Source organism: Populus trichocarpa, chromosome 5, assembly GCF_000002775.5.
Source record: "Populus trichocarpa isolate Nisqually-1 chromosome 5, P.trichocarpa_v4.1, whole genome shotgun sequence".
NCBI lineage: Eukaryota > Viridiplantae > Streptophyta > Magnoliopsida > Malpighiales > Salicaceae > Populus > Populus trichocarpa.
In genome coordinates this window covers 16,632,439-16,657,177 of record NC_037289.2, presented here as the reverse complement: position 1 = coordinate 16,657,177, position 24,739 = coordinate 16,632,439, and the positions used below count along the sequence as shown (strand labels likewise).

Genomic DNA, 24,739 nt, shown 5'->3' with positions numbered 1-24,739 from the left:
ATGGACATTTATTGGATATAACATAAAATATATGATGATATTTAAGTGATTAAGAGAGGATTCATCATCCTAGATGAATTAGAAAAATATTCCACATGTTCTTTGACAGTTTAATTTCATTGGTAATTCACATGTTCCACATTACATGAAAATTATAACTTATTCAATTTTACTTATTATTTTATTTAGTAGAAAAAATATACATTTCTTGATGAATACAAACCAATTATTTGCAATATTTGGAAATATAAGGCTAGGATTGCCTTGAATCAGCAATTCACACTAGCTCGCAAAAAAAGCCATGTCAGATAGAAACACTACAAATATTATGGATTGCCTTGATAAAGATCTTGCTTAGATAAACAATAATGATTGGAATCAAATGATCAAAGATGCTTGGTCTATCCTTGGATTCCAAATGAGATCATAATGTGCAAGGTTAAATCGGCTAACTAAAATGGATGTGAAAATAGACACTCATTTTAGAGGTACAATGTTATTTGCATTGTATCAAGCTCGCATGATAATAATTTTTTATTTGTTTAAGATAATAAATTTAAGTTTTTTATATTTATCTAATATTTCTTCTTTTTTAATGTTTATCAAATTTTATTTTTATTTGACTTGTTATTGTTGATAAAGTAGTTTAAAATATTAATGTGTGTTGTTTATATATGTTATACCACTTTTAAAATATAGACAAATAATTAATATTTTTTTATAAATAAGGAAGAAAACTACTATGAAATAATAATAAATATTACATGGCAACCGATTAAAAAATTAACAAGATTTATATCAGCAACAAATTATTATTCATTTAAAAAAAAAAACTGATATTTGCAACGAAAATTAAATCCTTTGTTGATAAATCAGTGACTACAAATCTACATCTGATATCTTTTATTATTCATTCCATTGCTAGTTTTTTCCAGTAATGAATTTTAGTTTTATCATCAACAAATTATAAAGTTGCTAGATCTTTCCATGTTTTAGTAGTGATTCCCTCAGGAGCTTCTACTCATGGAACTTAGTACGCGGATAGCATGAAGAAACAACCCAAGGTTCCCTGTCAACACCCATCTCATCAACCCTTTTAACACAGTCCTTAAGGTCTCTGGCTTAAGAATAAATAAACTGGCGTCACTACACACAAACTGGACAATCTAGGAAGAACTAATCCCACAACCACAGCCCTTCAAGAACTAATCCCCCAAAAATCTTTAACACCTTATAAAGGTCGGTATTCAATCCTAAAACACTCCTCAACACTGAAATTGAGCAGCACTGCTATATAAAATCAACGGAATCAGCTGCTACTATGCCAGTGATGCCAGTGGGGCTAAAGCCTAAATCCTGGAAAATATTGAATTTGGGCTTAATGTTTCTCTCAATATTGCACGCAAGGATTTCTTTTGACAAGTTTTTGAAAGTTCTGTGAGGAATAGTTATACGGCACTTGGTTCTTGATGGGGATAATTGAAGTTCATTGATTATGACTTCGGATTTACAAGTAGAAAAGAGATCAGTGGAAAGTCGGGGGTTTTAGGATTTGTGGAGGAGAGGTTTTGATAGAGTGATGTGAGAGTTCTACAGATAGGGCCGGGGCTGCATTTTTTTTGTGGGGTTTTGATGAGTTTTAAGCTATAAGCATGACGGAGAGTAAACACAGATCAAGAGTCAAACATGGCACACCTCGAATTTGTTTCAGTCATGCCTCAAACGCTTCTTCATTATTGGAGTTCCTTTCTGAGCTCTCTTTCGTCCAAGTTTTGAAGATTAGGGTTCTCTCTATGCAGCTGCAAATTAAGGAAAAAAATGATGGGCTGAATTGGGCCTCATCTGATTAACACTTGGATTTGAAACTTCCTAAGAACTGTCCTCAATTTTAATGTAGTGTGTGTGTGTATATTGATCACATCGTACATCATAAAAAAAATATATCTACTTTTTTGAAGAAACAATGTATTATAACTTAGAATTTTTAAGTTAAAAATTTAAAAAAAATTACTCGTTTTTGAAATGTACTTTTTATTTAAGTAAAAAGTTATTTCTAATCAATTATATTTATGATTTTTAAATTAAAAAATAATTTAAATCAATTTGTAAAAGTCATGTCAAACATAATTAACGTCACTTAGATGATTAATAATCTTCAATCAAGGCATCATCCGAATTAATTTATAAGTGGAACCATAACGGCATTAATCACCATACTTTAGAGGCAATCATAGCCAGTTCATAAATTCTTATAGACTTTTCCTAGTAAATCAAGTTGCATGCAGCATGCCGGCCGGTAAATTAGTTCAAATCTTACGGAAAAGGTGAAACAAAGTTATTATGGTCAATGATCACGGGATAAAGCACAAACTAGGGCTCTCATGATGCATGAAAAATTGAACGTCTTGTGGATGGGAATCGCAACGTGAGAATTTGACTTCTTACCACCTGGTTTGATTGCAATTCAAATCCTGCCTTCGATGCAATATAAAGCATCATTCTCAAACATTAAGAGTGTGTTTGATATTGCGGTAGCTGTTATGATTGTGATTTGAAAAAAATTATTTTATAAAAAGTATTTTTAGTTGAGGTTGGTTTGAAAAAATAGATATTTGGTTAAAACTGTGGTTGAAATTGAGGTTGAAGAAAAAGTAGTTTTAACATGTTTGGTTAAAAAAATGCTTTTCAAATTGAGGTTATATATATATATATATTAATGATTTTTAACTTAAATATTGTAGATTTAACTACTGTTATTACATCATGAAATAAATAATATTGATATCAAATATTTTTTATTATTCCATTAAACTATATGCAATGTCATTACATACGAAATCTATCCAACAAGGACTATATTTTTCATGGTTTCTTAAGCGCGCAACAAAAACTGAATTTTTTAATTTATGTAGTGATATTAAATAATAAAGATTGTGATATCTTTATTATTAGAATTGCGATCAAATTCCACAAATGTTACGTCATCATGCGATATCTTTCTAATTTATGTAGTGTTATTAAATACTAATTTTTCGAGTACAACACAATTTTTTTTTAAAAAATTACAATTTCATTACAGTACGAGTAAATTTAATTTACCTTAAACTAATTTTTTTAAAAAAACAAAAAAAAATATTGTCCACGATTAACTGCACTGGTGTTGTTCGGAAAAAAAAAACTAAATTTTTTTCATTGATTTTTTTTTTAAAAAAAAATTGAACATTGCAACAGTGGAGCCATGCTCCACTGTTCCAAAAAATTACCAGGAGAAGCAGCAAATTTTGCTGTTTCTCCATTCTTGCGGCTGGGCAGCAAAAACCAGTAGGCCCTACCAAGTAAAATCAGGTTTGCTTCATTTACCAAACATCAAAATGTGTTGCTGCGGGTGAACCTCACCCGCAGCCACAAAACCAAACAGCGTCTAAATCACTTCTGCGAGTAGCTAACTTTTATTAGTGGAAATCTAAATTTCATTAGCAGAGTTCTGTAAATAATATTGCATGGCTGATTCATCAAACAGGATCCATAACTATGCTCGAAAAACAAAAGAAAAAGGACATGGTCCATGGAACCTTCCTCATCCCATGATGACGTGGTCTAGCAGAAACTAGATAACTGGCGTGCGGCCGGTATTTTTTTTTAATATAAAAGAAAATATTAATCTGATGCAAGTGTTTCTAAAAAAAAATTAAGATTTAGGTGATTGGCTTGATTGGATTTAATAAACTTGGTTAATTTAATAAGACAAATAAAAAAAATTACAATGATAGTAAATAAATGAAGAAAAAATTAACAACAAAAAAAAAGTAAAAAAAAAACTCGATCTGAGCCCATCCGGGTTAGCACACCAAATATGCAAAATGATCATGACACTAGGTTAACCAGTCGAAAGCAAATTAAATAAAGCCATGAAGTTCAATCATCAAACAACTTAATGTTGAATGAAGAAAATGAAAAAAAATCGAGTCAAATCAGGTTAACCCGTTAACCCTACGATCATGAGCATAAGATTGAGATAACTCCATAGAAAAGAAAGCAAAAAAACCACAAAGTTCAATTCTCAATCAATTAAATGTTGAAGAATGAAATTAAAATAAAAAATCAATTTCAAGAAAAAAAATCAAATGTCGAAGGATCTTATCTGATAGCGAAGCAAAAATTAAATGAGAATGTGACAACCCCATTAAAATAAAAATGAAAATGACTTGAAGCTCAATTTCTACCAAACAAATTATTGAAGGAAAAAATTGAAGAAAAAAATAGAATCCAAAAAAGGTCGAAAAAACCTAACCCGAGCCCACTCAGGTCTGCATGTAAATTTCATAACCTAGTTGTGATGTCAGGGTAACTCCGTCGAAAGTGAAGTGAATAAAACTACGAAACTTAATTATCAAACAATGTAATAATGACAGGTGATATAACTCAAATCATTTTCAAAATCAGTGAAAAATTCAATAGAAAACAAAAAAAATAAAAATAAATAACGGAGTCCAATTTCAAATTAAATAAATAATCAAAAAAATTAATTCCTAACCAATTTAATGTTGAAAAATAAAACCGGAAACAAATCATTTTAATTTTTTTTTCATTGCATAAAAAATAACAATTAAAAGAATGATGATAAAATCTAATAGAAAAAAAAATCAAATGAGTATGAAATCATGAAAAAAAAAATCAATTTTAAATATTATCTCAAATAAAAGAAATACATACCAAAAGAAGAGAGACCAAATTTGACAAATAAAAAATTAAAGGAGGATGAAATTTAAAAAAAAATTAAAATTTATAAAGCATCTCAAATAAAATAAATAATACAAAAATAAAGATCAAATCTAAAAAAATAATAATTGAAGAGCTACTACAAAAAATTAGAGGGTGAGGTGTTAAAATCAAAGAGAAGAGAGAAAAGAATGAAAACAAAATGAAAATACCGTTGGCACCAATTTGGAGGTTTGTTGGCCACACAAGCTACCTAGTAATGGAGGCGCCACCGAGATGAATCGAACGTCACACACATCGCCCAAATGGCGCTGGTGACTACTACACGCTGACTTATGTGTTATAAGCACTAACCTCTTTTTTTTTAAAAAAAAATATTTAATATTTATTAAAATACCAACTTGTTTCTTACTGTACTTAATTATAACAAAAAAACCAAGTTGAAAATATAAAAAAAAAACCCCTTACTCTACTTAAGGGTAATTCAGTCATTTTACCATGTTTAAAAAAATAAAAAAAATAAAAAAGCATCGATTTGTCCAAATCAATTTAATAATAACCAATGGACCATGTGAAAAAAAAATATTATCCCTAATAACAAGGTAATTGATTTTGTTTTAGAATGATAGAATAATTATTACACTGTTCCAATCGACAATGCAATAAATCTAAGGTCATAATCATTTGTTGATCGCTATATTTTTTAATGAAGGCTGGCCCAACATAGAAATCACAAAGAAATAAAACCCTTTAGTCTAGAAAAGTGGCTAGTTTCAAGCCATTCGATCTATACTTGTGTGTCAAACATTATTTTTTTAATTAATGTGGGTGTCCGGGCCAGCTTGCGTGTACCTCGACTATTTCCACGGGCCCTGAAGTTAACGACCAGGGTAAGTCTCCAGTGGCCCTGAGGTTTGTGAGACTCGAACCAGTGACTTCTAGGGAGTAAACCTAGAGCCTGACCAGTTGAGCTACACCCCTCAAGGTTATGTGTCCAGCATTATTATTAAACCTACTCCTAGCTCGAACCCAACTAACCTGCTCCTAGCTTGAACCCAGTATAAAAAAAATCAACTTAAATTTTACTTGGTTAATTAGGTCAAAACCTAGTCAAAGAGTTGATTTAAAAAAAAAATCAAAACCATATAATTTTGATTTTTTAAAAAAATAATTGACTTGTCTCAACTACTACATCTGTAACCCGATCTTACGATCCCCTCCTGAGGTGTAATAACTATGGTGTCCAAACCAATTCTCATGTCCGCGGAAGGAGGCTAGTAAAATGTCAACAAGAAATATCACGTTAAACAGAGGGAGAAAAGAATGATTCATTGGGTTTTTTGAGTGGATGATTTGTTGGATTTTGCTTCTCATTTCATTCATCACGTGGATATATATATATATATATATATATATATATATATATATATATATATAAGGGCCTTAGGCCATCCCAATTTCCATCCTTTCCGTCATTGATATAACAGGGAACATAGATTATTAGCTCACAAGAAACATTATATAGTAAAATGGGATTTCATCTCACAAAGATGATTATTATTATTATTAATGATTCACTAATGAACTCCTCCTGCACAAGCTTTTCTACTAGTTTTCTTCCTATAACCTTCTATTAAATTTACACAAGATCGATCAATACTAAGATGCCATATTAGCAATTTATGCGAGTATATGCATAATATTTAAAAAGCTACTCGGTTTAACCATTAAGGTGGTGGCCCAGTGGTAAGAACTTGAGATCAAGAGGTTTGCTCCCTCTGTGGTCTCAGGTTCGAGCCCTGTGGTTGCTCATATGATGGCCACTGGAGGCTTACATGGTCGTTAACTTCAGGGCCCGTGGGATTAGTCGAGGTGCGCGCAAACTGTCCGGACACCCACGTTAAACTAAAAAAAAAAAAAAAAAGCTACTCGGTTAGCAGGGGGCTGGATTCATATGGACCAAAAGTATATTTGATTGGTTAATGAAGTGTATTACTATTGACAATTATGGTGTAATTGTGTATATAGTCTAATCCACATGAACTAGTAGATATATATCCAAATAATAAATATTCAATAGAATAAATGCATTTGAGTGTGGAATTATCCTAATCAATTTCAAGGGATTTTAAAGCAACATTCTTCTGTTCAAATTCTCAATGCCATCACTTGTCTCCTCTTGAAGAGATGAGTCATACCTTAACCAAATTCTTTGACAAGCCGGTGCCGAAATTACTTGAATTATGAAAAAGCTAAGACCCACAAGCTAAGAAGATCGATAGAGATGCTGCAAGTCATGATAGGAAGTACAGGGAACAATATCAGTTCTTAAAACTAAGCTTCAAATCCTTCCATGTCTCCATGATGAATAGATAAAAGGACATGCCATATCATGAGATACTACTTTATTATGCTCGACAGTAGGCTTAGCTTGCTTGGCCCTCGTGCTTCTTGAGCCTTTCTTAAAGTCGTGTGGTTCTACAACAAAGTAGAGAGTAATAAACTAATTAGCATGACCCCCCAGCTAGCCCTGTCCCTCTCTTTTCTCTTGATGCTCGAAAAGGGTCTTTGCTCATTGCACCTGGATTACAGCCTGTGTGCTTGAGTAACCCTTGATGTTTGAAGGGTGAAGATGTATGAATAAGGGAACTGTGTAATTGTTTGGCAAAGAAAATGGTTTTTATTCATACAGCAATAGCAATACCATATGGTCTAGCAATCTTCAATACACTAAAAGGATAAAAACAGGTTTGAGCTTTATAGATGGCAAGATGAGACACATGACCGAAGCACAAGCAATAGGATAATAGAGATAGAATATAAAAACTTTAATTTATAGTTTTATTGTTAAAGAGAAAACTCTATTATGGTCTATCTCTTTAAAAAATTTACAAGTCTTTAAATAAGCCCGTAAATCATCCTAAACAAATTAGAAAACTCGAAAATAAAGGAAAAGTAATTAAAGTTCTAAACAAATTAGGAAAATAAAATTAACAATGTTGATACATGATTTTCTAAACTAAGTAGAAAAAAAATATCATAAGCGAAAATATTTTCCTAAACTAAATACAAAATAATAATAATAACTAAGAAAAATATATATTTTTTCTAAAAATCCTCTTGTATTAGTCTTTCCAGGTAAGAAAACTCGTCCTCGAGTTCCGATCGTCATGTTCTCGTTGTTGTCAACCACTTTAAACAGTGTTGTTGCCCTTGCGCTCCCTTAACTTATTTCACACCGACTCGGATAAGGTAGGCCAAGAATCAATTCCCAAAACACCCTTAACCTTGATAAAGTCATCACATTGTACACATACTCCCGTTATTTGAACTCTTCACATTCTCTTTCTTTTTTTTTTCTTTTTCTTCTACATAATTCAATATAAAAACAATATAATTTTACCATTGCTTTCAACAACAAACTCCTCTCACTGTATATTACATTGTATTATTATGCATCATATATGACATTCCTATCATATTTTCATGGTTTGCCTAATAATAAATGACACGCATTCATAAACACATCATCACAACAAACATTATCAAAATATCTCTTACTTATCAAAACACCTCGATGTTTATATTTAGCCTAGTCAGCTTGAATGGCTTAAAGTGGCTCTTGGTTTTCAGTTGGCGCTTCTTTACTGCCTCTACGGACATCATATTTCCGCAGTAACCACTGTCTATTATTAAGTTGCAGACCTTATCTTTTATGATGCATATCTAGTGGAAAATGTTAGTGTGCCACTAATCTTCTTTTGAATCACCATTGGGAGTCAACAGAGTACTTCAGATGACTAGGTTAACACCATTATTTTCACATAGAATCTCTCCACTACTATCTGAGTCATCATAAACAAGATCAGTCACATCATCCGCAGGCTCATCTATTAATAAATTCTTATTTAGATGACTTTTCTGGTTTGTTGCACTCATTAGCCTGATGTCTTAATTCATCACATCTATAACAATGAATTTGAAAAGTTGAACCAAAACTCTAACATGTACTCTAACTTGTTGTCTACTGTTTTTGCCGAGTAGGTCCAGCTTGGAGGTGGTTGGCTTTTGATTATTTTTTTGTTGTCCTTTGTTTGTATTGATTTGTACAAAAACTCTTGCTAATTGTCCTAGTAGCCTATTGTTTCTCAACTATCAAAACCCTTTTATATGCCTCCAAAATTGTCTAAAAAAATGATAAGCGCAACACGTCCTAGATAGACCACCTTAAACCACTCAAGTATCTCACCACCAGTTGCTTTTTCATGTATGCCAAGTCATTCTTAGCCACTAATTGATAGAGATCATTAGTGTAATCATTAACAGATTTACCTTTTAATCTCAACGTGTGGAACTGTTGGTATAGGGTTTCAGCATATCTAAAAGGAAGGAAATACTCTTTCATTTTCTTCTTAATCTTTTTCTAGTTATGGATTCTTGACTTTCGTTGCCTCTCTCGTGACCTCTTTAACTCCTCCCACTAGGCAGACGCCTGACTCTTCAATCTAATCGCAATTAATTTCACCCTTATATGTTCTAAAACTTTTTTATACTAAAAATTCGTTCAGCTTCATTCAACTAATTGATGAACTCATCTGCTTGTAAAGTTCTTGTAAATTCATGAAGTTTAATTTGAAAACCAAAATCTTCATAATGTTCTTCCCTATTAAGAGGTTGCCTCCTTCGCATCTGCCTCTAAAATGGATTTTATGTATTGGCTAGAGACCCTTGTTCAACCTTTTTTTTCCTTCCATTCAGGCCTTTTTACCAACAGCTTGGTAAGCTCTAATACCAATTAATGAAAACAGAAACACAAACAATAGGACAATAGCAAGAGAAACATAATGACTAAAATAAGATAGAACACTAAAACCCTAATTCGTAGTTTCATTGCTAAAGAAAAAACTCTATTATGGTTTGCCTTTTTAAAAGGCTCACAACTCTTTAAATAAGCTCATAAACCATCCTAAACAAATTAAGAAACCCAAAAATAAATATAAAAATAAAATTATCAATCTTGATTTTCTAAACTAAATAAAAAAATAAAATAAAATCATCATAAAAGAAAGTATTTTCTTGAACTAAGAAAAATAATATTTTCACGGTGTTACAAACGATGCTTACCTTAGATAAGCAACATTAAATTGAAACCAATGAGTACATCAGCTTGATTTAAACTTTGCTAAACAAACTCAGATGAAACAAATCAACATTTCTGCATTCATTCTCAACTTAACCACCATTTCCTTCAAAAAGAAAGAAGCCAAATTTATGAAGAAAAATATTTCCAACTAAGAAGGCGTTGCAAATTAAGCATATTACCTGTTTGTTTTTGTGTTTTAAAAGTACTTTTAAAAAAATTAAAATTTTTTTCTTTTTTTCTTTTCTTCAAATTATTTTTTTGTATTTTTATATCGTTTTGATATGTTAATATAAAAAATAAATTTTAAAATTTAAAATAAAATTATTTTAATATATTATCAAACAAAAAAAAAACTTTAAAAAACCTTATCACCACACTACCAACAATCTCTTACTCTCCAAACAGCATACATGGATAAGAAGCGACATGGTTTGGATGGCAACATCGGTCCCCACTTTAGCAATCTCGAGCTCTAGTCTCTCGTACATGATTGATAACTATAAATCGTAGAGAGAAGCAAAAAGATATAGGACCTCCTTCGTGGAAGGTCCCAAGGAAAAGCAAACAAAAGGTTAATCGTAACGCAAGGTTTAGTGGTTGGAGGAGGCCCATCTCCCCCCATGCTCTCAAGTGCGTTGCATCCTTCATTATGGCACACTCACTTTACTAATCAATCCCCTTTTTCACAGTTAATGAAACTTTCGGTGCGCTAGCGCTTTTCATTTTTATTCTTGTCCTTGTAAAAATTCAACATTCCCTGCCTCCCTCTAAAATAACCTTCTTTTTTCTGCTCTGGCATTCATTTAGTACAAGTTTTATTAAGCTGAAAGCCTCGTATCATATGGTAGTAATATACTAATTCATGAGCATAACGAAGCTAACTGCTCTCTCTACATGAAGGGGTGGCTTTGGAGTGTGTGCGGGCGCTAGCCAAAATAGTACTGCGTAATATCTGGCAAGGGCACACGAAGTCGCAAGTTGTGGGTATGATTGGTTCATGAAACAGGGCTCGTGGGTTTCAACTTTACTAGTCATCTTCCTTTAGCAAGTTTTTAAATAAGTTTGGCAAGCATTAGAAAAGTAAAGGCTAAGAAAGAAACTCACTTGTGGCCCCATTTCAAAGGGCAGCAAAAAGGAGTGTTAGAAAAATGAACAAACTGATGGTAAAGAAAGATACTAATAAAAAAAAAAGGCAATAATAATAGCACATGAAAGCTGTCAATTCTCTTCCCTCCTTTCTCTTAAAACCTTCCATGCATAGAGCCCATACCAAAAAAAAAAAACATATATAGTTCATCAACCTCAAGATCTACAGAAAAGAACTAAACAAGGAAGGAGAAACTGAGTTATTGGTTCAAGTTAACCACAGGGAAAAAAAAACATAATGAAAGGAAGAGAAATCAGAAGAGCTCCATCAGCAGATCTGTTAGTGTGTTTTCCTTCTAGAGCCCATCTAACGCTAATGCCCAAACCCATTTGCAGTCCTGCAAGGCCCTCGGAAACCAGCAAACCCCGCCAGAACCGACATCACCACCAACAGCAACGCCACCACCACTTGAAGAAATCCAGCACCAGGGGTGTTGGCATCCGAGCAAGTCCTCTCTTATGGGCCAAAGCCAAGCAAATGGGGTCAGAGGTATCAGAACCAACATCACCAAAAGTAACGTGTGCTGGGCAGATCAAAGTCAGGCACAAGGAAAGTTCCTGCAAGAACTGGCAATCAGTCATGGAAGAGATTGAAAAAATTCACAACAGCAGGAAACATACCAAAAAATCAACTTGGATTGACTCACTTGGATTCAAGAAAGATATAATGCATTTCTTGACATGTTTAAGAAACATAAGATTCGATTTTCGATGCTTTGGTTCATTTCCAGCTCATTCAGATATCACCAGTGATGATGACGAAGTTGATGAAGAGTACGAGGGATATCAAGAAAACCATGTTGGTGTCGAGGGAAGAAATGACAATGAGGATTCAAGAACCATATTTTCTAAATGGTTCATGATGCTGCAAGAGAATCAGAATAGCACTACTGGTCTCTTCAAAGAAGAAATTAAACAGAAACAGAGGTCTTGCAATGATGAGTCTGTAGCTGCACCCTCTGTTCCACCACCTAATGCTCTCCTGCTTATGAGGTGTAGGTCTGCTCCGGCAAAGAGTTGGCAGGAAGAAGAAGAAGACGAAAAAGAAGAAGAAGAAGAAGAAGACAGGAAGGAAGAAGAGAAGAAAGGAAAGAATTTAAAGGCTTTAATGGAGGAAGAGAAAAGAAATAGTAAAAAAGAGAACTTGGTAGTGATGAGTTATGATACTGATTTCAATAAACTTTCAACTGATATAGCAAAGGAAACATGGGTTGTTGGTGGAATGAGAGATCCATTATCAAGAAGTAGAAGTTGGAAGAGATGATCATGAACCTGGTGATCCTGCTACATTTTCCATTTTACAAAGTCCCTGCCGAGTAATTACTTTCTCTCTGTTCAATAATTAATTTCTTTTTCCTTTCAGAATTGTTGTGTGGGATTTGGAAATCAAATCCCGATCACCATTACTAGTTCTATTATTGATAAGATTTGAAGTATTGATACATTTGTACAGCTTTTCTATCCTTTCCCTGGAAATTAAGAATTTGGCTGCCATGTATATCTTGTACTGTAATTTTGCCTACCCTACTCAATTCAGAATCTGATCAGTGTAAAGCTTTTATTGTCTATTACTAGTATTTTCTCAGTTTCTTTTTCTATTTTATTTTTTGAGCTTCTATTACCAGTGCTTTCTTGAGCTGTATGGAGGATGACGATAGTTGAATCTACCAACTTCATATCATTTACGTTATTACATAGTGCTTGCTCGTGTGCTGCGTAGACTAGAGACAATTGAAGTGTCACATGCAATTTGATCCAGGTTCCCTGTCTCTCACAAGTTCGTTTGCAGATTCATTTTTCAAAAAATGAGCTTACGGTTTGGCTTGGAGGAGAATAAGAATCTTGAGCAAAATTTTCATCGAAATACAAAAGAATTTCAGTAAAATTCCACCGGAAGTTCAAAAGTTAGACAGGGGAACTGATGGAGTGCTTGGTTCGCCCTTGTCAAATTTACTCCTGCTGCTAACTCATGGATAGCAATCAGAGAGTTCATTCCATGTCAAAAAAAAGGAAAAAAAAAGTATTCTGTCATTAAAATGTAGATTTTCAAATTTAACCATGAATCCATAAACATGGGACTGAACTCGAGACCAAGCTAAATTCAATTCCATTTTTTGGCTACTGATATACCCCCAAGAAGTAACAGGAGGCAGTTTAGAAATTTAGAAGCAACTGGTCATAGAAAAGCTTTCTGAAGCAATAATTTGTCAGAAAAGCAACAGCTTGTTATTCTGTGTGTGCCCAACAAGATAAATGCACACTGTAAATTCACATGCTCTTTACCTGGCCGCCAGGATTATGCAAAACTGAGAATCTGAGATCTAATATCTGTCATCCTACTTAGGTTGTCGAGATTCTATAATTATACCGATATGGTGACTGCAGTTGATGTCTTTTCAGTTGTGAATCTATCCTCACTGTAGAGAAAGAAACGGTCATAAGGGAGAATGCTTGCTGTCCTAATAATTATGTCTCAAGCCATTCTGAAACAGCCTAGTATAAAAAATGACTAATTATAATGCCCTTATACACATGTGACAAAATTTATGATGCAAGTCCCTTCACAGTACTGAGAATATTTTGTAGGAATTTATCCACAATATTAATTATCATTAACAAAACCTAATTTTATTTGGAAAAATACTTAGGGTATGTTTGTTTCTCGGAAAATGGTTTTTAGAAAACCATTTTCCAAACTTTTCTATGTTTGTTTGTCATTAAAAAAGTTGGTCAACGGAAAACACTTTCCGGTCAATGAAAAATTTAGCTTGGTTTTCAGGAAAGTGTTTTCCTTTTATTTTGGGTGGAAAACACTTTCCGGAAGTTGTGAAAAATTTAGAAATGTCATATTATTTGCTGATTATATCAAATTTGGTCCTCAAACTTTTGATTGCTATATTTATTTTGTTTTGAATATTTATTTTTCAATTTCATCCCTTAGAATTTAATTTTTATATTAACTTTGGTCCTCATTTTTTTAATTGTTATTTGCTTTTCCCTTATTATTTTTTAATTAAAATTTTTTATCTATTAAATTTGGTCCTCATTCTTTTGATTGTTACTTATTTTATTTGAAATAATTTATAAAATGTTTATTATTATTATTTTAATTTCTTCATCTTTTAATTTTTTTTATTTTTTAGATTTGATCTCTATTATTTTGATTATTATTTATTTTATTTGAGATAATTTATGAAATTATAGTTTTTTTCAATTTCATTCTCATTCAACTTTTTAATTTGTAAGATTTATTCCTCATTATTTTAATAAACTTGAAAAAATAAAACATTAATAAGTTATTTTACAGCTCATTTTCCATAACATAACCAAACACTGGAAAGTGTTTTCCAACTTATTTTTCATTACACTACCAAACATCGAAAAATAATTCACTTTCCCGTAATTTATTTTTCTGAAATTCAATTTTCAAAAGGAAACTATTTTCCAGCAAACAAACGGGGGCCTTAGACTAATTGTTACTATTCACCATAACAATGTAATCATTGTATTATCCCTCTACTAAAAAAACTTAACACTGACTTTCAAGGGCATTAAAGTCTTTTTATATAGTCCATTTATCATTTTCAAATTAATCAAGGATAAATATATTATTTTTCATCTTAATTGCACAGTGAAACGATCAAAATATCATTAGAAGCAAAAAATTTAAGCCTGACATTAAGAGGTATTTTTGTATTTTTACAATGATTTTTTCACTATTATAATGTTAGCTAAGGGGTAATTTAGTATTTGATCAAATATAAAAAATAATAAATAATTAAAATGCACAATGAAACAATCAAAATGCCTTTAAAATAAAAAAAAATAAATATAAGGTCAAGGAGCTTTTAATCTTTTCATAATGGGCTTTTGTAATTATAATATCAACTCAGGGGTAATTTTTATTTGGCTAAAAAAATGGGTGTCGTACATATTGGGGATCTTAAAAAAATATTGAATCAAAATAATGATCCAGACAAATTGAGTAGTATGGTGGCTGAATTTGTGATGATGTGAGGTTAATTTGTGATAAAATAAAGAAAGAGAATTTGTTGTTTTTTACAGAGAAAATAAAGAAAAAAAAAAGATAAAAGAGAGAAAAGAAAAAGATTCACTAGATCATAACTTAAATATACTCACAAACAAATATTACCAACAAGTTTTTTCCCGAGATAATATATAGAAAGAAAAAGCAAAAAATAGCTAAGACAATTAAAGATTAACTGTATGAGCTAGACAGCTAGAAAAAAGATAACAAACTCTTTGTGAAATTATTAAAACAGCAAAGTTGTCGCTTATTAGCAGCAATTCTTGAATAATAGTTAAAAGTCTAGATACTTGTAGAAAATGGTAGGTAATCTTGGTCCACATGAAAGACAATATAGCCTATATATAAAGGACATATTTTAAAAAGTCACATATTATATTCCAAGATTAACTATGCAACCCTAATATAATAAATACTCTAAAGAAAATTCGTGCACCATTATTGCTAGTAAAATTGATACATATACCTTTAAAGTTAAATAAATGTCACTCGACAATTGTTAGAAATGACATTCTAATATATGCTTGCGATGACATTTTCTATTAAAAATTCATTTTACAGTAGCAAGCGTGATTGTATTTGGGACAAATCTATTCATATAAAATTCATGATAAGTATTCGATCTTTGTTAAAATGGAGATTTTTAAAAATTTAATTTTTTTATTTAAAATTAATTATTTTATATTTTCAGACCGTTTTGATACATTAATATAAAAAATAATTTTAAAAAATTAAAAAATATATTATTTTAATATATTTTTAAATAAAAACCACTTTAAACCAAACATAATTTCAAACCATCCCTTTATCTTATCAAAACCATCACCATAGTGCACCGAGGCTTCTGGCCCAGCGGCAGAGGCAAGGTTCGAGCCTCAGCGTGCACGACTGTCACCTCCACGGTGTCTTACCTGCCTACTGGGCTTGCAGGATGTTCAGTGAATCCGGGGATTAGTTGTAGTGCGCGTAAGCTGACCCGGCCATCCCAAGTTAAAAAAAAAAAAAAAAATCATCACCATAAATTGTGTAAGAATTTGGTGGCCTTACAGGATTATTATGAGTTACTGGTGATGAATAAGCACGAGTGGGCTTCGGTTGCCAATGATCGATTGTAACTCAGCACCCAGAGAGGCCCGTCCTTATGGATTAGAGCCCATTAAAACAAGGACGTTTTGAAGGCAATCTACATTTCTTCAAACAGATAAAAGACCAACCACATTTTACAATAATCCTCATGAAATTACAAATCATCCTATGGTTTGATTCACATTCGGACAACACACGATGTTGTTTTGGAGCACACTTCCTCATTAATGGTCAGTGAAGAGCTTTGTGTACGGTAACATTTTGCTTCGGTATAATAACTACTATGGTTGCTTAAGTATTGCTTTATGAATTAATCTACAACTTATTTTGATCTAGATTGAATTTTCAATTAAATTATATAGAATTAATTCGATAGAACCGGCAGGATCACACGCCACCCAATTGACTCATTCAAAACCCGGATTGACTTAAAAAAATGTTTTTCAAGAGGACATCATCTTAACTTTCTTTTTTAAAAAAAAAAACAAATATTAAAGCAATATCATTTTGAATTGACTCGAGTTAACATGTTGATCTCATGAACTAAATCATGGACTCAATCAAGTTTAATAACTTTATTTTTTAAAAATATATTGTTTATTTAATTATGCATATAATGAAAATAAGTGTTCACATGAAAAGACAATGAATGAAATTAATGAGGTGAAGAATATTTTTTATGTTAAAAATACCTTTTCTAATTCATGTAGTATTCTTGTTTTAATATTAAAAAAAATATTTTATAAGCAACATAATTTAATTAATAAAATATAAAAATCTATTTTTCTTATTCAAGCATTTCATTTTTATTTTGACAAAAAAAATTTTTTTATTTACAGAAGCATTGTTTTTAAGCAAAACCTATTATGATCATGAAAGCAATTTTTCAATTAAAAAAAAACTAAAGACCATGAATTGATCTTTTTTAGACACCAATATGAAAAAGTATAAGAACAATAAATTTGAGAAAATAATATATAAGTTTAAAATAAAAAAAAATAAGAAAATAGATTTTTTCATTCTTATTCAACATCAATGAGAAAATTATTTTTAAAATTTTGCATATCAAGTTAATTCATAATTATTCATGAAGCAATCAATAATATCATCATAAAAAAAACCAATCATCTTTAAAAAAAAATGACATGATTGTTTATTAATAGCATGTTTTTCTTGAATAAAAGATAGTAAGAATTAATATAAAAGTTTCTTAAGATTTTCAATCATTTAAAATAATCAAACAAACTACATCTCTTCAATTTAAACTCTATTTTCTTATTATAGCTTCACTTTATTGTTTTAACAAAATGATGTTTTTTAATAGGAAGAACAATTTTTCAAATAAAAACTTATCATGATCTTAAAAATAAATTTTTAATAAAGAATATTAGAATAATGTATCATATTTTATGTGATTTCAGGTAAAAAAATAATTAAAGTAATAAAATGAAGTCAAAAATCTATTATGTTAAGTATGCATAATAAAATAATCATGAGTATATTTTTTTATTTTTTGCATATTATGTATATAATAATTAAAATAGAAATTGTTAACATTCTAAAAAAACATATAATATTACTTAAGAATTATGATAAAATTAAATAATAATTTAAAATTTATTACAGTGTATTTAAACCAAAATCTAAATTTTTTTGTAAAAGATACAGTAGGAAAAGGCAAGAGGCCTTGGCCTAAAAGATTGAGCCCACTTGTTTGGCCTAACAAAAGAAAAGGCTTAGCATGTCTGAGTTTGCAAGGCTAGACCCATATACTTATGCTTGACCTTATTTATTTATTTTTTTAATATTTAAGGATAAACAACATATCGTTCTCTCTTTTATTTTATTTTTGAAAACCCCATTTTTCTTCTCTTTTTTTTCCAACGAAATGAAATCTCAAAAACAATCTAATGACATTTCTCTCGTCAAAAGAAATTCATTGATATCAAAATAGGCTTTTGTATCACTAGAATATGATCAATTAAGCACTTTCTCTCTCATATTCTATTTTTTGGTGAATTATTCTTTCCTTTTAAATTTCAAGATTTGGAAGGTAAAATAAATGAAGTTTAGAATTGAAACATGAAACCCTCAAAATATAGGGACCAAAAATAATAAAAAAGATTAAAAAACTTTAGGAACCAAAGTACACTTTTTCATGCATCATGACTAATTAAAAAGTTAGGAAAAAAATATACTTTTTTTGTCTCTCATATTCTATTTTTTGGTGAATTATTCTTTCCTCTTAAATTTCAAAATTCGAAATGTAAAATAAATGAAGTTTAGGATTGAAACATGAAATCTTTAGAGTGTGTTTGGTATTGCGGTAGCTGTTGTGGTTGTGGTTTGAAAAAAGTTGTTTTATAAAAAGTACTTTTAGTTGAGGTTGGTTTGAAAAAAATAGGTGTTTGGTTAAAACCATGGTTGAAATTGAGGTTGAAGAAAAAGTAGTTTAATGTGTTTGGTTAAAAATGCTTTTGAAATTGAGGTTATAAAATAATTTAAAAAAATATATATTAATATTGATGGTTTTAAATTTAAATATTGTAGAATTAATTACTCCTATTACATCATGAAATAAAAAATACTTTATAAAAAATACTTTTTATTATTTCATTAAACTATTTATAATTCCATTACGTACAAAATTCATCCGATAAGAATTACAGTTTTCATAATTTTTTTAGCGTAGATAAATATTATCAGGTATAAAATTGATATTACAATGCGAGTGAATTTAATCAATTCATTTTATACTAGTGTTTTTTTTAAAAAACAAATGTTAAAAAAATTAACACACTGAAAAAAAAAAAAAAAAAAAAGAGGAATTTCACGTGAACAGTGCAATTCGCACTGTTCACATGCTCCACTGTTCAGTGAACAGTGGAGGCATGATACACTGTTCAATGAACAGTGTATCATGCTACACTATTTGAACAGTGTAGCATGGTTGTTCTCAAAGAGCCGCGCAAAAAAGCAGCATTTTTCTGCTTTCAAATTGCCTGCGTTTCGCACGCAATTCATTGTGGGACCCATACACAGTGAACAACTTTTTTTCCTTAACCAAACACTGAGCCAGTGCGTTTTTGAAGAAACGCAACCTCTACCTCGTTGCCAAACGGGCTCTTAAAATATAGGAACCAAAAATAAGAAAAAGATTAAAAAACTTTAGGAACCAAAGTATACTTTTTCATGTATCATGACTAATTAAAAAGTTAGGACAAAAATATAATATTTTTTTTGTTTGTTTCAATATTTTTAAATAGGTAAAATGAAATCCTATTATATAAAATCAAGCATCAATTAAAACCTAGGATTTTTTTCAACACCGCAAATACAATGAATCATGAACAAAAAATAATTATCATTCCTTAAACCACGCGAACACAATCACAATATGAAATGATAAAATAAAAAAAATTCAGTAAATAAAATGAATAACTATTAAAATATAAAAAAAGCTAACTGCACTTTGTCAATCCATAGTGGATGTCTAAGTCATGAGTAACAATAAAAAAAAAATAGCATTTTTCATTTAGTTTATGGTGTAATTATAAGGGTAAATATGTTGATTAATTCTTACATAATTGAATAAAAGTTTTCAATATATCTTTATGTTTATAATTGTGTCTATTATATCATTGTGTATAATATACAATTCTTCAATACATTTTCTTTGATTCAAATAGATGGAATTATGTTTTTTATTTTTAAAATGTCCATAAACTATACAAGAATATAATTTTAATTTAAAAAATAATATCTTTGTTAATTTTAATCTTGGAAATTTTTTAATTTTTTAATTCATTTTGAGTAGTCTTTCTACTATATCCTTATATAACTCACTGGTAATTTTAGAATGTATAATACAATTCTATCAATTTGATTAAAAAAACTTGATAAAAAGATATATAATAAATATAATTAAAAATATAAAGATATATAATCAATTATATAATAATTACTACTCAGAGTTCTAGTTTTGAGTTTTGACAAGCTGTTGATGAAGTAAGATATATATTTTTCCTTGTCTGATCACCAATCACAATAGCAATGAAACAGTGGATACCAAGTACACCATAATATCAATCATAGGGAAATCTCTGTAATAATCAACAGAAATCATATTCTTTCCATTAATAATCACCAAGCACAATATTTATAAAAAATCTTTTTTTTTTTTTAGTGAACAATCTTTTAAAACACTCTTGTTGGTAAAATCATCGGCTCTCCTTAACCAATCCGCTGCAAAAATTCTTCACCTTTCTTTTTCAACAAATCATCAGCATTCTGGATAGTTTGCTGATCCGGCAACAAAAAACAAAAATAAAAAACCTGGGGTGGGGAGAATAAAGGAGTGCACAAATCGTCCTTTGATCTTAGTTTAATCTATTTAAAGTTGTCAAAGAATTTAATTATCATCAAGCAATTCCACCACATTAGTTTAATCTGTGGTGCTGCAACAGTGATTCCTCATCTGATCTATTCTTTTTTATGTTCCTTGCTGGCAAAGTTGTAGACCAAACGCAACCAGCCCGCATTATTTTTCTCTGAATGAGTTTTCTTCCCTGTCTCCATGTCTACACTCGTGTCAAATTGTCTTCAACGGCTGTATAACTTGACTGATTTTTCTAATAAATCGTGGTTGTTGCCGGGAATTTCTTTAACCCTCGATCCGTTCTTGTATATCTTGAACGATGGCAAAAATGTCACCCTCTCTGACTTTGCCAGGTAGGGATGGTCTTCAACCTCCACCTGAAACCATCAATGCAACAACGATCAATTATTATGACTTACTGTCCACTTTGACCTTTTGCTTCGAGCTGGGGATTCAACTCTGACATATAATTTCCTTTGAAAATATAGTACTGCTTAATTATGGTCGGTGTGTTCATAATTAGACTGCCAAAAATTGTCAGGGCAGTTCACATAGTCATTAAAACTTGTTATTATTGGATAATCTTACTGGGTTTCTTCTTTAATTGGGTTTATTTAATTAGCAATGCAATGCAATGTAATGCTTGCAGATAACAAACCTTGAGAAAGTTGACGGATGGGAATTTCTTGGAGACTTGCTCCATCAGCTGCAACACTGTTTGACCATTATATTTGCTACAAAAGAGCACCACAGACATCCCTGCCAATTCATGCACAAAGGTTTGTTGTCCTCGTCAAATAAAAAACATGCCCTATACGCACAAACACACACTCAAGATCCATAGCAGCAAAAGCTTTAGTTTTGGACTTACCAGGTGAAGTTACAAAGTGTCTAAAACGCTCATTGCTGGAAACAAACACCAAATTAGAACCAAATTTGAGGTCCTGGGTGTCTTCGCCACGTTGCTTTTTAAGTTGAACCTGTGCTTCAAACAAGGCCCGGCCCACTTCCTCATCTGCTGGACTTTCTCTTATCAACATCTCAAAATCTTGAATTGAAGCCTCCCATCTTCCCAGCTAATCAAGCAATAAATAAATAAACTAATTACTTATCGGTCAGAAATTAGAGAAATGGCCCATCTTGAAACACTTTAGTCGTTAGTGGTGCTCAAATTTACCTCGGCATTGCAATGAGCCCTTCTTAGCCTTGCCTTGCTATAATTGGGTTGCAAACTAAGAGCCGCAGTGCAGTCTTCTACAGCCTTTTCAAATTGGCCAAGCTTAGACCGACAGGCTGCTCGGTTGCATAGTAAAATTGAGTTGCAAGGGTCATGTTCGAGGCCTTCACTATATGCGATACATGCCTCGGTGAATTTTGATGCCTTGAATAACAAGTTGCCACTCAATCTAGCAGATGCTACTGCTCTAGCACTCTTTAATACTGTGCTAGCCTCCCTGTTGCCGGGATCGAGTCGAGCGGCTTGCTGGGCTGCAGCCATTGCATCTTCAAACCTATTAACAACAACCAAGTTTGATTAAAATTGCTCGATTTTGTGATAAATATCTGAGTATTTGTAAATTCATCAGCATTACAGAATAAGTTCATCAATGCAATCATTTTAGTATCATTACAAAAATTAGCTCGACTTCGAAACCAAAATACCATCATTTGCTAATTAATTTCGCTATTCGATGTTAATTAATTAAATAAAGTCCAAAGAGCATCTATCAAAAGAAAAAAAAATGAAAAAGTAAACGAGAACAACATTCCCCTTTTGATGACATCCCTCTGGAAATTCTAGGAAAGGAGAAAGAGATGGCTCAAACGATCAACATTTTCATTGCTCAACATCTTTCTTTAGTGGAAATTCTGAGAATAAAGTGTTATTCTCCTGTTTCTTAAGTTATTGCTTGCGTAGAGACACATTTGACATCAGTAATTCAGGATACAAGAGCCTAACATACCAAATGAAATACTTTTACCAACCTGCCGGCAGCCATGTAAACCTTTGCCCCAATCACTAAGAGATAAGATGCGATAGTCAGGCCAAATAACTTGGCACAGGATTCAACAGAAAAATTCGGTCTCTTTTGGTAGGCCGTGTAGGCTTCTTGGTGCCTGTGGAGCCTCAGTAGTGCCTCGGCTTGCATAGCGAAAACCTAAGTGTAAAACAGAAGTAACCTGCTTAAGAATAAGTTTAATAGCTACATGTAGTAGATACAATTGTACTGGAACTATTGTCCTCTTCCATTGTATTAAAAGAAAAGAGAGGAGAAAAAAAGGTTCAAAATTGCTCACCTGTGGAGCTGAATCAGCACCAGAGGAAACTGTGCGCTCAGTCTCTTTCAGCAATCGAGACCATTCTTCTAGTTTTCGAGCTTCGATGCACCTGTTCAGGTTCTTTTGAAGAGCCTGAGCTTGAGCAAGGTCTTTGGAATCAGTAATGGCGCCTGACTGTTTGTAGTGACTCAGAGCCTTCTCTGTTTCTCCCAGTCTGCATGATGAATTTCACATTAATTATTATAGGACCTCTCTAACGTTCCAGTTTTATCATTCATAAATACATAAATAAAAGTTAATTATTATAGAATAAACAGCAAAAGCACACAAGTTTTAATTTACGAGCTCTGTTTAGTACACAAAACTCTCTATTGGCAGTCAAATAAGGCATACCTGAAATATATGGTTGCCAAACGGTAATGGGCTCTTTGATAAGAAGGATCGAGTCTGATAGCTTCTTTGCACTCAACAACAGCTTCTATAAGACGGCCTAATCCTATCAAAGCAGCACTCCTATTGCTTCTATATGTTGCCTTTGCTGAATCAAGAGCAATTGCACGATCATAAAAAGCCAAGGCCTCTTCAAATCTTCCCTGCTTGTACCTTTCATTTCCTTTATTCTTTAAAACCTCAGGATCCATGCTAATTATCAGATCCTGTCCCTGCCGCAACTCATCACTAGGCTGCCTCACAATGTTGCCCATAACACCATTACTGCCAAGTTTACTATAGCCATTTCTGGGTCTAGGAGAGAAATTTACCTCTTGAAGGTTCTTGTTAAGGTAACCCACGGTCTTAATGGTAGCTTTAGGACTATTATTCCCTATAAAATCCCCATTTCTAGACTGTCTTAGGTTGCCTAAATTGCCTAACAACATTACATTGCCAGAAGTGGCTCGAACAAGAGCTTTGTTGTCATTGGACTTTCGATGATTAGCTATGACAGTTCTGCTAAGCTCTATGGAGTCACTGGTAGAGTCCCATTTTAGCTCAGCCTTGTCGGTTTGAAGTACTTTAACCCGTCCTGAGCTTGATGAGGATGATGTTGAGCTTCTTGCAGCATCTGAGGGTCTCCTACCTTCTTTCTTTTGATGAGAAGTCGAAGGCCTTGGAGGAACCAAACTATGCCGTTTTTTCCCTACTTTTGGTGAAGACTTGGGCAAATTGGAGGAATAAAGGATGACAGGCTCGGGTTTGTTTTGTTGCCTCTTTGAATTATGGATAGGAGGCTTCTTTGAATTACTATCAATACTGGGCAGGCTTATGATATTGGTGCTGCTCGCAGGAAGTGAATGCACTGAGGTCTTTGTCGGCCAGAAATGCCGGCGTAGGAAAGCTCCCCCTATCAGGCCACAGCCCAAATCGTTCTCCATAGAGTATGTTGTGATTTCTGCCATGATTCACACCAGGTTTATATTGCCTCTTAAGATAATACTTTATGGACAGAGGAATTAAAATGTTTCTTAACCAAAAAAAATAAAAAACTAATATAAGAATGTTAGTGTAAGCATGATGTTTCTGGGTTTGGAATTTTAATGAAAAGAAAGGTTAAAAATCCTTCGCCGGAATCAATTAAAAGAATTGATGTGGAAGAAATTGTCACAGAGAGAGAGGGGGAGAGAGAGAGAGAGAGGGAGAGAGAAAAGAAGGATGAATGGCTTGAATAAGAAGGATTCGAGGCAATAGGCCTCCTCCTTAGAAGGTATGTGTATATATTAAGTCCTAAACTCCAAGAGTGGCTTCTAAGAAACCAACTTTACATGTTTAGAGTATCCAAGCTGAGGCTTCAACTTAAAAAATGAAAAGAAAATAAAAAGTGCATAGGCAGGGGAACATATTTTGTTTCATATAGATTTGTATTTTAGTGTTAAAAGAATGCTTTGCGGAAATTTTTTTAATAGGGTAGACCCATATCCCATTTGATACAAAACAAATTCCT

At 32.0% G+C, this 24,739-nt stretch overlaps 2 protein-coding genes across 2 annotated transcripts; one reads left to right on the top strand and one right to left on the bottom strand.

Annotated features, from left to right (window-relative positions):
* Nucleotides 1–11,069: 11,069 nt before the first annotated feature.
* LOC7468902 (uncharacterized) lies at nucleotides 11,070–12,576 on the top strand. The gene has a single exon (XM_002307350.4). It carries the CDS (start codon nucleotides 11,247–11,249, stop codon nucleotides 12,270–12,272), a length of 1,026 nt encoding a protein of 341 aa, XP_002307386.1. The 5' UTR covers nucleotides 11,070–11,246; the 3' UTR covers nucleotides 12,273–12,576.
* A 7,654-nt stretch (nucleotides 12,577–20,230) lies between these two features.
* Nucleotides 20,231–24,504, bottom strand: LOC7468901 (TPR repeat-containing thioredoxin TTL1). The gene is made up of 7 exons (XM_024600974.2): nucleotides 23,194–24,504; nucleotides 22,819–23,014; nucleotides 22,507–22,679; nucleotides 21,698–22,031; nucleotides 21,392–21,596; nucleotides 21,179–21,279; nucleotides 20,231–20,897 (listed from the first exon to the last, which is right to left on the bottom strand). The coding sequence occupies exons 1-7, from the start codon at nucleotides 24,195–24,197 to the stop codon at nucleotides 20,745–20,747; spliced, it is 2,166 nt and encodes a 721-aa protein (XP_024456742.1). The 5' UTR covers nucleotides 24,198–24,504; the 3' UTR covers nucleotides 20,231–20,744.
* Between the last annotated feature and the right edge of the window lie 235 nt (nucleotides 24,505–24,739).

Bases quoted from the DNA above. Each gene is read 5' to 3' on its own strand.
- LOC7468901 (XM_024600974.2), bottom strand. From the start codon at position 24,197: ATGGCAGAAATCACAACATACTCTATGGAGAACGATTTGGGCTGTGGC. The intron at 23,015-23,193 runs GTATGCCTTATT...TTCATCATGCAG, and splicing joins TTGGCAACCATATATTTCAG to ACTGGGAGAAACAGAGAAGG. The intron at 20,898-21,178 runs GTTTGTTATCTG...TGATGGTTTCAG, and splicing joins CATCCGTCAACTTTCTCAAG to GTGGAGGTTGAAGACCATCC.
- LOC7468902 (XM_002307350.4), top strand. From the start codon at position 11,247: ATGAAAGGAAGAGAAATCAGAAGAGCTCCATCAGCAGATCTGTTAGTG.